We start from the raw sequence: 13,267 nt of genomic DNA, 5'->3' as shown, positions 1-13,267 counted from the left end.
ACTTCCTGTGAATAGATTTCGTTCAAAAATTTATAGAAATTTACAAATTTGGTCGTAATTCCACATACCAATTTTCGTTCGTCTCATTTAAAGCGTTTTTGAGTTATATGGTTCGCAAATAGACTGACAGGTAGATATAATGCCACAAATATGTTTATCGAAATCAGGGAGGGCAGGAATGTGGAGATTCATAAAATTTCTAAGTTCCAATTTTATCTTTTGACGATTACTAAGCTTCCTTTATATACGTCGTCTATGAGAAAGTATAAAGAAGTGGAAAATGTGTCATAAGCATAACTCAAACGAGCCTATTTTTAGTAGACTGTATCACTATTGAGATATTTATTATAAATTATTATTTATGAGCTGTACCTATTTTATGAATATAAAAGCAAAGTTTTTCACTTGAATCATATGTGATTCATACGGCCAGGGTACATTGACTATGAAGCACACTTGCTTCACTTGGCGTTTAACATATTAAAGTATGTTACAGGGTGTTCATAGATGAATATTCCTACTACGCAGGCCTGATAAAAGAAAACAAAGTACAGGGTAACAAGGCTGCGATTTATTTTCCGATGAGCAATACCGGAAATCAAAAATGCAGTTGAATGCTTAAATTCAGTTAAGTTACATGCATTCAATGCGAGTCCCTCCAGAAATGCATGAAATATCGTAGCAATGCGGTAAGTAGTACCTCACATTTTCTGCTTACTTGGCGTGAAGCCTAGTTTAGTTATATTAACGTCCCGTTGTAAAGCAACACTAGGGCTATTTTGGGACGGATTTCGTCATTTTGAACCGCGGCCAGATGATGAAGACGACACCTGAGCTGGGACTCCCCTCTCCACAACAGCGGGAGGACGTTTGGCATTAAGGATTTTACGTGCAACAGACCCCCTTACACGATGGTTCTTCGGTAGAATCGGGTCTCGAACCTGAAACCCTACGGCTCACAACCGAGACCTTACCACCAGGCCACCGCGACCTGCGTGAAGCCTAGAAAGAATATAGATGTGTATACATCGATACTTAAATTTTTTTTGGGCGATATTAAATTTTTTGAAATTTAAAATGACTGACGAACGTTTATAATTTGTCAATTCAAGATGTCTACTTACAGAAACAAATTTTTGAAAAATCCCACAAATGATGTACCACAAATCCCACAAATCATTCATTTTCTGGATTAATTTGATTGCAAATAATGAAAAATATTGATCAAGAAATATTATGTTGATTGAGATTTTTTAAAATGTCTCAATTTGGTTAAAAAATAGTGAAAATTGCAACCAAAAGCAAAACACTACAACAAATTCTATTGCACATATTTCAATTATTTTCATACAAAACATGCTTATAGCCGTGGTGAAGGGAATGTACTAGAATCTAAGAAATATATCCATTTTCAAAAAAGTTATAGCTAATTGAGTATTTCTGTATTGACAATTTCACTAAATTCTTTGTTGAAAATTACATTAGGCAGCTCTAAAACAAAAACTACTCAGTTCAGAGTTATATCCCTAGTGCATTGCCTTTAGAATACTTAAGGTAACATATATGCAAAATTTTAAGGTAATAAATTAATAAATTTTTAAGATGTGTTTTGCGTATGAAACTTTTTACGAAATCCAAGTTATTCAGAAAATTCCTTTAAAGTCTTCATTTGTCTTGCACTAAAAATGCTTTGTAAACATAAACGATGTCCAAAAGTAGATGTTATAGTCAATCCTTTCGGCATAAAAACTATTCAAAACGTATTTTAATACGCCTGGTTTGTTGATAGAATATATTATAAAACAAATTATTAATCAAAAAGGCGTGTATTTGATAAAATGGAAAACATTCAACTTCCGGTATCGTTTTCAGCTACAGTGGTTTATAAAAAAAACATATTGGTTTCTGTTTATCGCAGAATTAAAACAAACACAGATTTGGAAACTCAAACAAATGGGTTTTAAAATAAAACAAAAAAATGACTAAAAACTGCTTTTTAAACGTAGATACCTTAAAGTTTCAAATGTTATTTACAATTGCCGATCAATAGCTTTGTTTCATTTTTGTTCAATAACCCTGCAAAGTTTGGATATACATTTATAAATACACTGTTCAATCAAGCATGATATCAAAAGGATATAAATGCAAAATTATTTTTTTACACCAGAAGAAAATAGGACACATCTTTTAAATTCTCAACCTGTTACAAACCATTCGCTATTTCTGTAAAAAAGCAAACATTGCCATCTCCGACAACAAAACGCAACTGACGTTTTACTCTTTGCCAAAAACCAAACATTAAAAGTCAACTTTTCTGCTTTCCAGCGCTTATTCTAACTTTTTTTATGTTACACCCCGTCTTACGGCTCATTCTGTTGTTGTTGTTGTTCTTTTTACTTCTATACCCCTTGCTTTTTTTCAGTTCATAATGCCTGTAACTAAGTACAAAAAGAAAACTCGCGCCCCGAGGTCTTACGCTTCGTTGCAATAGCTTTCCCATAATGCCCTGCGACCGCATTTCTTCTGAATTTCATTGCTACACTAGTTCTCGCGTTGATTTCGGAGTACAAGTTGGCAGCAGTGCTGGCTGGCATCGTACAGCATAAGTAAAGGGCAAAAAATAAAAGGCTTGCCTTGGCTTCTATAGTTTGTTTCTCTCAGCTATACGGTATACCAATAATCCAGTTTTGTTTTTCCCTCATGTGTAGTAAAGTAAGAGAGTAGAAAAGAAAATTCCCTTTATTTTACTTTTTTTTTTTAACGGAGTGAACCAGCGTGTGAAAAGTGCGAAGGAAAAAATTGTTTTCTGTTAGATGAGATCGTTATACGTGGGTTCCTTACTAAGACGGCGTCTAGAATTTGTTGTTTCGGGTTTTTTTTTTTCTTCTTCTTTTCTTTACATTTATATCACGTTTCAGAAAAGAGGGATTTTGCGAGATAGTTTGAACTAAGTCACAGAGCAATTTCTTTTAGTAATGGAGAAGATATGGAATAAAAAGGAAGGTTTAAAAGATATTTCATTTGAGAAAATATTGCCGACCCTCCCTGGGGTATTTTATACTCTCAAACGTGCTGTGTAATTTCATTTTATTTGCGAAAAGATCTTTATGGGTATAATTCAATGTTCCAAAAGTCATGTCAAGGGATTTTGAATTATTTTTACTAATGGAACTTTCCAGTGAAGTAGTGTCAACTCTCTTATATACTTCTATATTATGTTTATTTTTGTTCTAGTACATTCAATCAGAGGCAGTCACCTATCTGATACTTTCTCACATAACATACTCTGCAATAAAGGTGTAAATACACCCTTTTCTCAAATTTGATATAAGATCTGCATTTTAGATGCTAAACTTGTAACCCAATTTTTACTTATTTTGTCTTTTTATTTTCAATAATTATCGCGTTTTCTGGCATTCGAGATATATTTCCTCTAAGTAGATCTCATTTATAAAGAATGCGAGAAAAATTTCAGAGATCACTCTCTCTCATATGTATTTTAGTAACTTTGCAGAAATTCATTCATTTATTTATAATAACTTACAACTGGGTGGCATACTTGGAAAAGTCAAAGCAATAACATACCTGAGCTAATAGATTTATATATCAGCTACGGTTACATGGATTTACCACATTGAGATTTGATCCTTTTATGCAAATATCATAGAAACATCATATTTAGAAGAGAAATTCATCGAATTTACAACCAGTGAAAAACTCAAAATTTTGAAATGGATATTATGGATTCTTTTATCAAAAATCAATGCCAGTTTTCTGCATTTGAATTTGGGAAAGATTACAACAATTTTTAAATGCCTTTCTTTCATCGTATTTCAGCAAAGTTTCAATTCAAAAGCTTGTTTACTGCATAAGAAAAGTTGCAAACTGCACATCACTGAACATGCAAATTTGTGGCTAATGTTAACAAAATTGGAACTCGATACCATTACAACCCCACCAACCTTAATCACCTCGTTAATTTCTTTTCTGATATTTTTTGTGTTTATACTTCAATTTTTATCAACTATTTTTGTTTTCAAATTTTGATCATTGTTTTTGTTTCTACTTGGTAGTTCTTGATAGTTAGATAAATTAATAATAATAGATAATTTGCAACAATATTTCAATGTTGGGAATAATTATCCATTATATAAAAAGGCTTTTAATTCGTTAAGGATACGGTTCAAAAGAGTTCGGTACTTCTGGGTTAAAGTTAGAGCATTGTAAGTCACATTTGTTTTAAAAAACGTGTCGCAAACTGCATTGTATCCTTCAGTAACAAAAATATTGCAATGCACTCATTCTATGGATTTTTAAAGTTTAAGTGCAACCTATGAATGAACAAGTTAACTGTTTAGATCACTTTAGAAAATGCGTATTCTAAATTGCGTCGCAAAAATTTAGCGACGAGGAGTATACGTGTCAAACACGGAGTATGTGCAATATGAAATTACGTTGTAACGAAACGATTTTTTTTATTTTAATAATCACATTTTTTTACATATGAATGGAGAGAAACAAAAAAAATATATATATTTTAATTTGTTGTTAGAGAATGACCTTGAGCAAAGCAAGGTACAGCGCATAATAATCTTTTATTGTTCCTTTCATTTCGATTTGGACTCAAAATATTTTAAACATCTTGAAACTTACGAATATGTTTGAGTTTTTACTAAAATTGTAATTCAAACTGCGAATTGTTACTACCCATTACTCCTGACGAATTAACTCGTCATAACGCAAAAAAGTTGTACTTTTTCATGAAGTTCATTCTCGTCAAGAACAGTTCACTTATTAAATGGGATTGAAATGAATTTGTACATTGGTTACAATTTAAAAAGTTAATCAAACTTTTATTTATTTTTAATTTGAATAACACTACGTTAACTTTAATCATTGTAAGTGTAGCTAAAAGAAAAAGGAATTGAATGAAAGTGCAATCTCGGCATTTTTATTCTGAGATATACCATCCCCCCCCCCCTCCTCAAGTTTATCTTTTATATAGAAAGGAAATCGCATTAGATTATAGAGGGATGCAAAAACTACGTCCAAAGTAAAATAAATTATTGGTTAAATTTTTGTATTGAAAGAAAATGTATGCATTGTAACAGTTCCACCAAATCTACATGTGGATGCGGTGTTTAGTAAATATATACGAACCCAACCTGCTCATAAGCATTATTAGGTTCCTTGATACCCCATTGAAGCTTTCATGAGTTATTGCAGACCCATTAATACTGGAAAATGTTGAACCCACATTTTTTACATTCTTTAGTTTTTAATTATTCTTTAAATTTTATTCATTTCTTATTAAGATTTACAACGGAAGCAATTTCAATATTTAGGTATCAAAATTTATTTCAGAAAGGTATTAAATACAATTCTTTAAATTTAATTCTTCCATAATTCGAATTGCATCAAGTTAAATTTGGCGATAGAAGTTTCAAAAATTTTAACGTCTTCAATTGATAAAATATTTTAACAATGATAATATGCGAAATGACAAATATGCAAACAAGAAATTGAGTAAAAGAATACTTACAGCATTTTCTAATCCTTTCTTGAGTTGGTTGTATCGAGTTGCATCCAAATGAGCTAAATCTACATTTTGATCGTACATTTTGAATTGAATCAAATAACGGGTTCGACCTAGAGAAAGAAAGGAAAATTATTATTTGTGTTTGCTAGTACGTAAAACCAACTCCATTAACTATATTATTATTATTAAATACATTAAATAACAGTAGTGGCTATATGTATTAATCCATATTGAAAATTTTATATAAGATTGCTCCTTTTTTCTGCTCTGTTTATTAGGGTATAGCTTCACGATTTTTTTTTTATATTGAGCAAGCCATCTTTGACGACTGACTTCTTTGCCCAAAATATTGGTTGTCTTGACTGTTAAATTATTAATACGAAATTCCTTTATTTATAAATTCAACTTGTTTTGTACGACTGAAAAATAGATTTAATGGAATCAGTCCATTATAAATTACTGCGAGTGCATATTAAATATAAATATATATATGATAAGAAATAAAAGCGGAAGTGAAAATTAGTTAAGTTAATTAGTTAATATCTCGAAAAAACAATTATTTTAACTTAATTTTTAAATTAGAAAATTTATGAGTTTAAATAATTTAATGAGGGAATGAAATTAGATTGAATTTCCTTATATAAATAAAAACATCATTACAGATAGCGAATTAAATTTTAAAAAAATATTAACATAAGAAAAAATCGTACATAAATGAAATTATTATCACTAGAAAAGTACTTTTTCAGTTTTAAGACTGTATAAAAAATATTTTTTTTTTTTTTGAGATGACATTTTCAGAAAATGTAACTGAAAAACTTGATGAACTTTTAATTAACTAACATTTCAATTAATTTTCCGGCTTTAAAATATGATAACTTATATCTTAAAATATCTTATCTTAAAATATCTTAATCTCTTATCTTAAAGTATCTTAAATATCTAAAATATCTTAAAATCACATGTACCAAATTTCAGCGATTCAGCCAAAACTGGGGACTTGCATAAAATGCTTTACAAAAAAAACAAAAAAAACATTATCTTTATATACTAGCTTACACTTCAGAATCAAATACGTATGAATTAAGATTATTGAAAAGTAAAAATTCTTATTGTTATAAAATTAATAAATATACGTTTAATGAAATCAGTCTACTATGCTTGCAAATAAAATTTAATCAAGCGTAAATGAATCAATACTGTCAAAAGCTTACAACTGAATGGTTTGATACGTTGAAAATAATCATCATCTATATCTATACTTAAAATAAAGCTCAATGTGTGTGTGTGTGTGTGTGTGTGTGTGTGTGTGTGTGTGTGTGTGTAGGCGCTCTACAGGACAGATCGTTTGACCTACCGGTATTAAAAATAACACTTTGGAGGGATAAATTGTGCATTCGGAGAGATTATTTTAAATTTTTAATTAATTAAAAATTAAGCGACATTTTGGGGGTTTTCGCTATAACTTCCGAAAATATTACAGCATGAAGTTAGTTTTTACATCATATTGAAGATCAAAAAATTATGTTTTTAATGATGTTAATATTTTAACCTACAAATTAAATTTATTTTTAATGATTTTTAAAAAAACAATCATTTTTCATCATTTATTTTGCACAAAATAAAAATAAAATTTAAGCTGCACAAGCACATTACGCTTGCATTGTAAAAAATTAGCTTTTATCAACGTGTTGCCATCAATTTGACAAAAGCTGAAACTAAAAAATATAAGTTGAATATTGCTACAAATTAAATCCTGAAAAGTTTAATTTTCCGCACGTGTCTACATGAAATGGAATAAATCTGAAATGTGATTTATTTTTAAAGAATGTGAGGAATAATTTTGTGTGGAGCTTAAAACAGGTATATAATTAATTAAGTTATATTTAAAGCTTGCATAGTTCGTTATATACAGGTTATACACTCTCAGTCGAAGTTAATAAGAAATGAACTATTATTATGAAATTTTTTTCTCGCATCCAATGTTAAGTTTGTAGACATTTGCAATTTTTTCATGCTTTACCCTTTTTTTAAAAAATTTCCTCCTCTTCGCATACTAATAAAAAAGAACATTTTGAATGTTTTGGCAACATATCAGTAGGCAATTTCAAATAAAGCAAATGAATCAAACATTTATATCTGGGATGACAGCCTTTGTAGCTAAAAATCCTTTAATCCCCCCCATTCAAACAAATCAAATCAAATATTCATATGTAAAAGGTATTTTAAATAAAATCGTCGAATCTTTAATGTGCAAATAACTGAATCTAAAAAGTTTAGAGGTTTCGTAAATTTGGTACTGATCCTAAAGAAAGCAAATAATTTATATTTATATCTAAATCTATACTTATAATAAAGATTAATGTGTGCGTCTATGTTGGCGCTTTACAGGTCAGATCGTTGGACCTACATCTACCGAATTTGGCATATGTATACCTTAGAAGTCAGGAATGTGTACTTTGGAGCAATTTTTTTGAATTTTTAATTAGAATTTTAATTGCCGTGTAAGAGGATCCGTCATGACCAAACTTCCTCCCGCTGGCGTGGTCTGGAGAGGGGGGGGGGTGTCAGTTCAGGTGCCTCCTCGTCATCTGACCGCGGTTCAAAATTACGAGGTCCGTCCCAAAATAACCCTAATGTTGCTTTCAACGGGACGTTAATATAACTAAACAAAAATTTTAATTAAAAATGAAACGAAATTTCAGCGTTCTTCAGCGATAACTTCCGAAAATATTATCGCACAAAAACAATTTTTGCATTAAGTTCAAGTTCAAAAAATTACTTTTTTAATGATACCAATGTTTTAACCTATAAATTAGATTTTTTAAAAAAAGTCTGCATGGGAAAAAATTGCTTTTTCAACTAGTGGCCAGCTTATTGACTTATGTTTAAATTTAAAAATAAGTGAAATATTATTGCAAACTTAAAAAAGTGCAATTTTCTTAGCACATGCTTATATGAAATGAAATAAACAAGAGAAAATATTTTCTAAAAAAATAAATACAATACAAAGTTTACTATGATCTTTTACAATATGTACATCACTAATTCAATATATCAGCTTTATTTAAGGCAAACGTGGTTTAATATATATTCTTTTGATTCAGAGCCCAATGGCTAATTTGTAAACATTTAATAATAAAAATACATATATCAAAATGATTTAAATAAAGTAAATAATTATATTTTATGCAATTTGAGTCAATGAATGCTCTAATAAATTATAAATGCTTAGCATTTATATGAATCCTCTGCTATGTGAATCATATTTAACAAAATATTCTCGAGACACTAATTTTAAAATAAAAAAAATTGCATTCCAATCGACAAAATCAATCATTAAAACTGACTGAACCTTTGAAAATTTGAATATCACTATTCTATAAAAACGGGCGATTTTGTACCACTTTCTCGAATGCCTCAAAGAACATACTCCAATAATCTCCCAGGCTTTCTAAAGAATGATTGGTCTAAGATTAGGAAAATATTATTTGTTCTATAATTGTAATATTCCAACTTCATAAATCGATCAGATTTGATCGCAGAAAATAGAAATATTTATTTAATTAAAAGCTGGAGTTAAAGATAATATTTTGACCAATACACGGTCTAAAATTTAAACTTAATAATTTTTAAAGTACATATATTTATAGACCGGAAGAAAATAATATATTATTGACGTCATTTAAATCCTTTTGAAAGTAAATAAGAAACCGAATTATATGATGAACAGAGAAATTCTTATTGGATTGTTCTTTGAAATACTCCAATAATGAAATTATTATGTAATGCACATAAGACTTCACCGCCGAAGGACTCTGCTTTCATTTATTATATTTAAAAAAAAAGACATGCTTGGTTTCAGTAAAAATGCTTTTATTTTAATTGCATTTTAATCATTTTCACTTTAATTTAAAACACATTTTAGTGGGGCTTACAGAAAATTAAAGAGATATATGCGGGATATCTTAAGGCCTCCATAATAGTGCGAGTGAATTATACTATCAAAATTTGAAGCTTAAAATATTTTTCCAAAAAATATTGTGAGATCAAGTTACATAAAATATTTGATTGAAAATTTTAGCGAACTTTTATACCGACGAAACGGTTAGTAGCCAAAGGCATTAAAGTATTGCAATAAAAACACGGTTAAAATTATGTTTAGATTTAATAAAATAATACTGAAGTTAATGTTAAAGAAAATTAAACGATAATGACATCACTAGAAGAACATTTTTGACATTTTATAATGATTTAAAAATGACTTTTGCAATATATTACTTAGGAATATTTCGTAAAAATATTTATCAAAATCAGGCTTGCTTTTTAGTTAATCACTGAAGTTTGAAAACTCTATCATGCTCTAAAGAACAAGTATACTAAAGTTCATTAAGATTAAACAAAACCGATAGAACTTTATGAAATACATAAAATACATTTGTTTTTATACGAGGGTCAGTCGGAAAGTTAGTGGCAATTCTTAAGAAAACAAAACAGATTAAAATATTATAACATTATTTGTACCTTAATCTTCCATTCAAAATCTACTTTTCAAAGTATTTACCTCCGTTATTTAAGCATTTGTCGAGGCGTGGCGCTAGTTTTTTCATACCTTCTGCAATGGAATCTTGTCCAGTGACCAATAACCATTTTTGAGTTGCAACTTTCACCACGTCCTCCGAGTATCGTTGCTTTAAAAGTTCCTTGAGTATATCAAGAACATAGAAGTCAAAAGGGCTATAAACTAGGAGGATCTCGCACTTTCCACCTAAACTTTTTCACAAATTTGCAAGTTTGTTTTGCTGCATACGGCTTTGCATTTTCATGAAGGAACACAATGCTTTTACCTGGCAGTTGATTTTTAAGTCATTATCGTGATCGTTTTTGTGTTTCTTAATAAGAAGATGCTGATTGTGGCACCATTCGGCATGAACTCTGCAAGCACCAAACTTTCTCTGCTGAAAAACAGCATCATCACCTTTCCAGCAGATGAAATATTTTGAAACTTTTTTCGAATTGGGAACCAAAATGTTGTACCAACTTTACAAAAGCCTGACATAACATTGCATTTTCACCATACACTTTATACAACTACTGATAAATTTCTGTGCAGTTATATCTTTTCTCGCACCAAAAACATATCACTGCGCACATTTTCAATTTGGACGCCATTTGCAGCTTTCGAGACATGTTTACGACTGATTATCAGAAGCTAAAATTGCCTTGTGAAAGGTACTACGTCACAGGATGAAGATAAATGTCTGAAGTGCTGCCACACAGTTTCATTATTTTAATAGTTTTACGAAGTAGTGCAACTAATTTTCTGACTGTCCTACAACATATATATGCCTTGTTTGGGATATATACCCGATATATATTGTATGGTAAAATACGCAAAATGTATTTGCAGATCTTATTTTAACAAAATTATGCAATCAACAAAGCATGGTTGAGCAGCTTAAATAGTAGGAGAAAGAACACGGATTCTATCCTGATTGCGCTCTTAACCAGTACCATGCAAAAACAGGTAGACGTTTGAGCGTTATCAGCAATGGTTTGTTTGGGCTGCGGTTGGACCTGAAGTCAGTTTCTTCCACCTGAATCACAAATATGAATCACAGTGCACTTGAAAGTGCACAAAAAAAGCAATCTACTTATTTGTAATAGCCGCTAACCGGTTAGACATCTACTTCAAAATGTAGAAGAAAATCGAGAATTTCATTCTCATTTTGTTCTTAAACAGCACTATTCTATAACAGGTGAAAAATTATGTTTCAGCAATGAATTGGTTACATTGTAATATGACCAACTGGAAATTTTTTTCCAATTTCCTTTATGCGAATCGTAAAAGTAAACACCTCCCCAGTCTCAAAGTCTCTACAAACTACTTACATCAAGGAAGTAAATCAGATGTCTATCTCAGACAATATCTGATCAGTTCTAGTGTCTTTGACAATTCAAAAATACAGCATTTGCTTTTTATCGCGAATTTTCTAATAGTTTCACAAGATAAATAAGATTAATAACTTTCTTGTAGATTTCGGGTTCAACGTAAGGTTCACTTGAACCGAGACTGGTATCCGATGCTGAAACGAATATGATTTCAAATTGGTATTTCGCTGCTTTGGAAGAGATATTGATATGTCCCAGTATCTTTGTTTTAACAGTGTATGAAGAGTGTACCAGAAGAGAAAGGGATTGCTTTAGTGATATAGTCAATTTAGAAGAAGACGGGGACTTTAAAAATTATGTGCACTGTCACCAGAGTTAATGGATAGTGATGGCTGGGCTTGAAATACAAAAAGGTTAAGAACAGCACATATACTCATAGCTTTGCCGAGGAGAATATGTTGTATTAGATTGATATAGTACAACCTTATTGAAAACGAATAAGTTCAACGAGATTATCAATCGGTATCAATTTGCATCCAAAATCTGATTGCGTGTATATGATGCTGTTAGTATTGATCAGTTTTATGTATCTGGTACTTTTGGAATATAAAGCATCTGGTAGATATAGTTTTACCCAATCCAATTTAAACTGTTGAGACATTTAACCAGTTTCGCATTCAAAATTCAGCCAATTAAAATTCGTTGATAATTAAATGTCGTAGTAAATTATCAAGTTAATCCGAGTAAAAAAAGTTAATTGTGAGAAAATCAGTTTGGGTGAAAAATTAAGTTAAAATTTTTAAAAATACGAACTCACAATATGTAATCATTTTTTTTAAATATTGGATTTAGATGCTTTCGTACAGATTTCAAAAACTCTAATGTTTTATTTATCTATTATTGCTATCTCTGTGAAAGCACCTAAATCCAATATTTTTTTTAAAAAAGACACAAAATATTGTAAGCTTATGTTTTTAAATGCCGCCGTCCTTGCATAGGTGTAGCGAATCTTCCCCGTGATCTGGGCGTCCCGGGTTCGAATTCCGGTTCGGGCATGGTTGTTCTTCATCTGTGTTCTATTTGTGAGGTTTGTGAATGTGCAACCCCCCCTGTAAAAAGGGGTTGTGCAAGTGAATGTGTGAGTTTCATCTTCATATGAGCTTCTGCCCTCGGGTGCTCAGGGGTCTTTACCCTCAGAAGCTACTGCACTCCCTTTCCGTGGTAACACAGACACGACATCATCATCATGTTTTTAAATTTTAACTTAAATTTACACCAAAACAAAATTCGTCACAATTTACTTTTTGCACTCGGATATCACATCTCAAATACTATTGAAGACGGCACATCATTTTAACGTTTTATTTATTTATTTTTAATTTTGATTGTTAAACTACCTACAGAGTAGTAAGATGTAAATTAATATTTCGGAGAAATTCAATTTAAAGCAATAATGGATATTTATTTTTCAGTGTAATAAGCAAGTCTTTGTATTAGGTGAATAATTATGCATCGAATTACTTTTCCGAGCGCAAAGGATAAAATAAGAAGTATCCGGTACTCTAAACAGCGCCAATCCCGAACATAATAGATTAAGTTCGGAAAAATTCATTTCCATTGAAAGATCTATTTCATATTAAAGCAAACATTGAAACATTTAAAGCATGTAATCCCATAAAATTTGCAAGAAAACGGCAACTTTCTTACATATTACTCCTTATTTCCTATTCTGCGTCTGCAACCATGTTCAGCAGTTAATTACTTACGGTCCATTTCCTCGCGACCGTTATGCATCAAATGGAACGCGCATATTTAAACAGAAAGAACAATAGAATG

General features: G+C 30.6%; 1 protein-coding gene across 1 annotated transcript in view; it reads right to left on the bottom strand.

The window, feature by feature from the left end:
- Positions 1–13,267, bottom strand: part of LOC129956574 (uncharacterized) — a 634,064-nt gene that overhangs the window by 404,900 nt on the left and 215,897 nt on the right. Inside the window, exon 4 of the mRNA XM_056068502.1 lies at positions 5,543–5,649. Coding sequence (XP_055924477.1) covers positions 5,543–5,649 — 107 coding nt within the window. The remainder of the gene's footprint in view (positions 1–5,542; positions 5,650–13,267) is intronic.

This window comes from Argiope bruennichi, chromosome 11, assembly GCF_947563725.1.
Source record: "Argiope bruennichi chromosome 11, qqArgBrue1.1, whole genome shotgun sequence".
NCBI classification, from domain to species: Eukaryota; Metazoa; Arthropoda; class Arachnida; order Araneae; family Araneidae; genus Argiope; species Argiope bruennichi.
The sequence above is the reverse complement of the archived record's forward strand: the minus strand, read 5'-3'. Positions and strand labels throughout refer to the sequence as shown.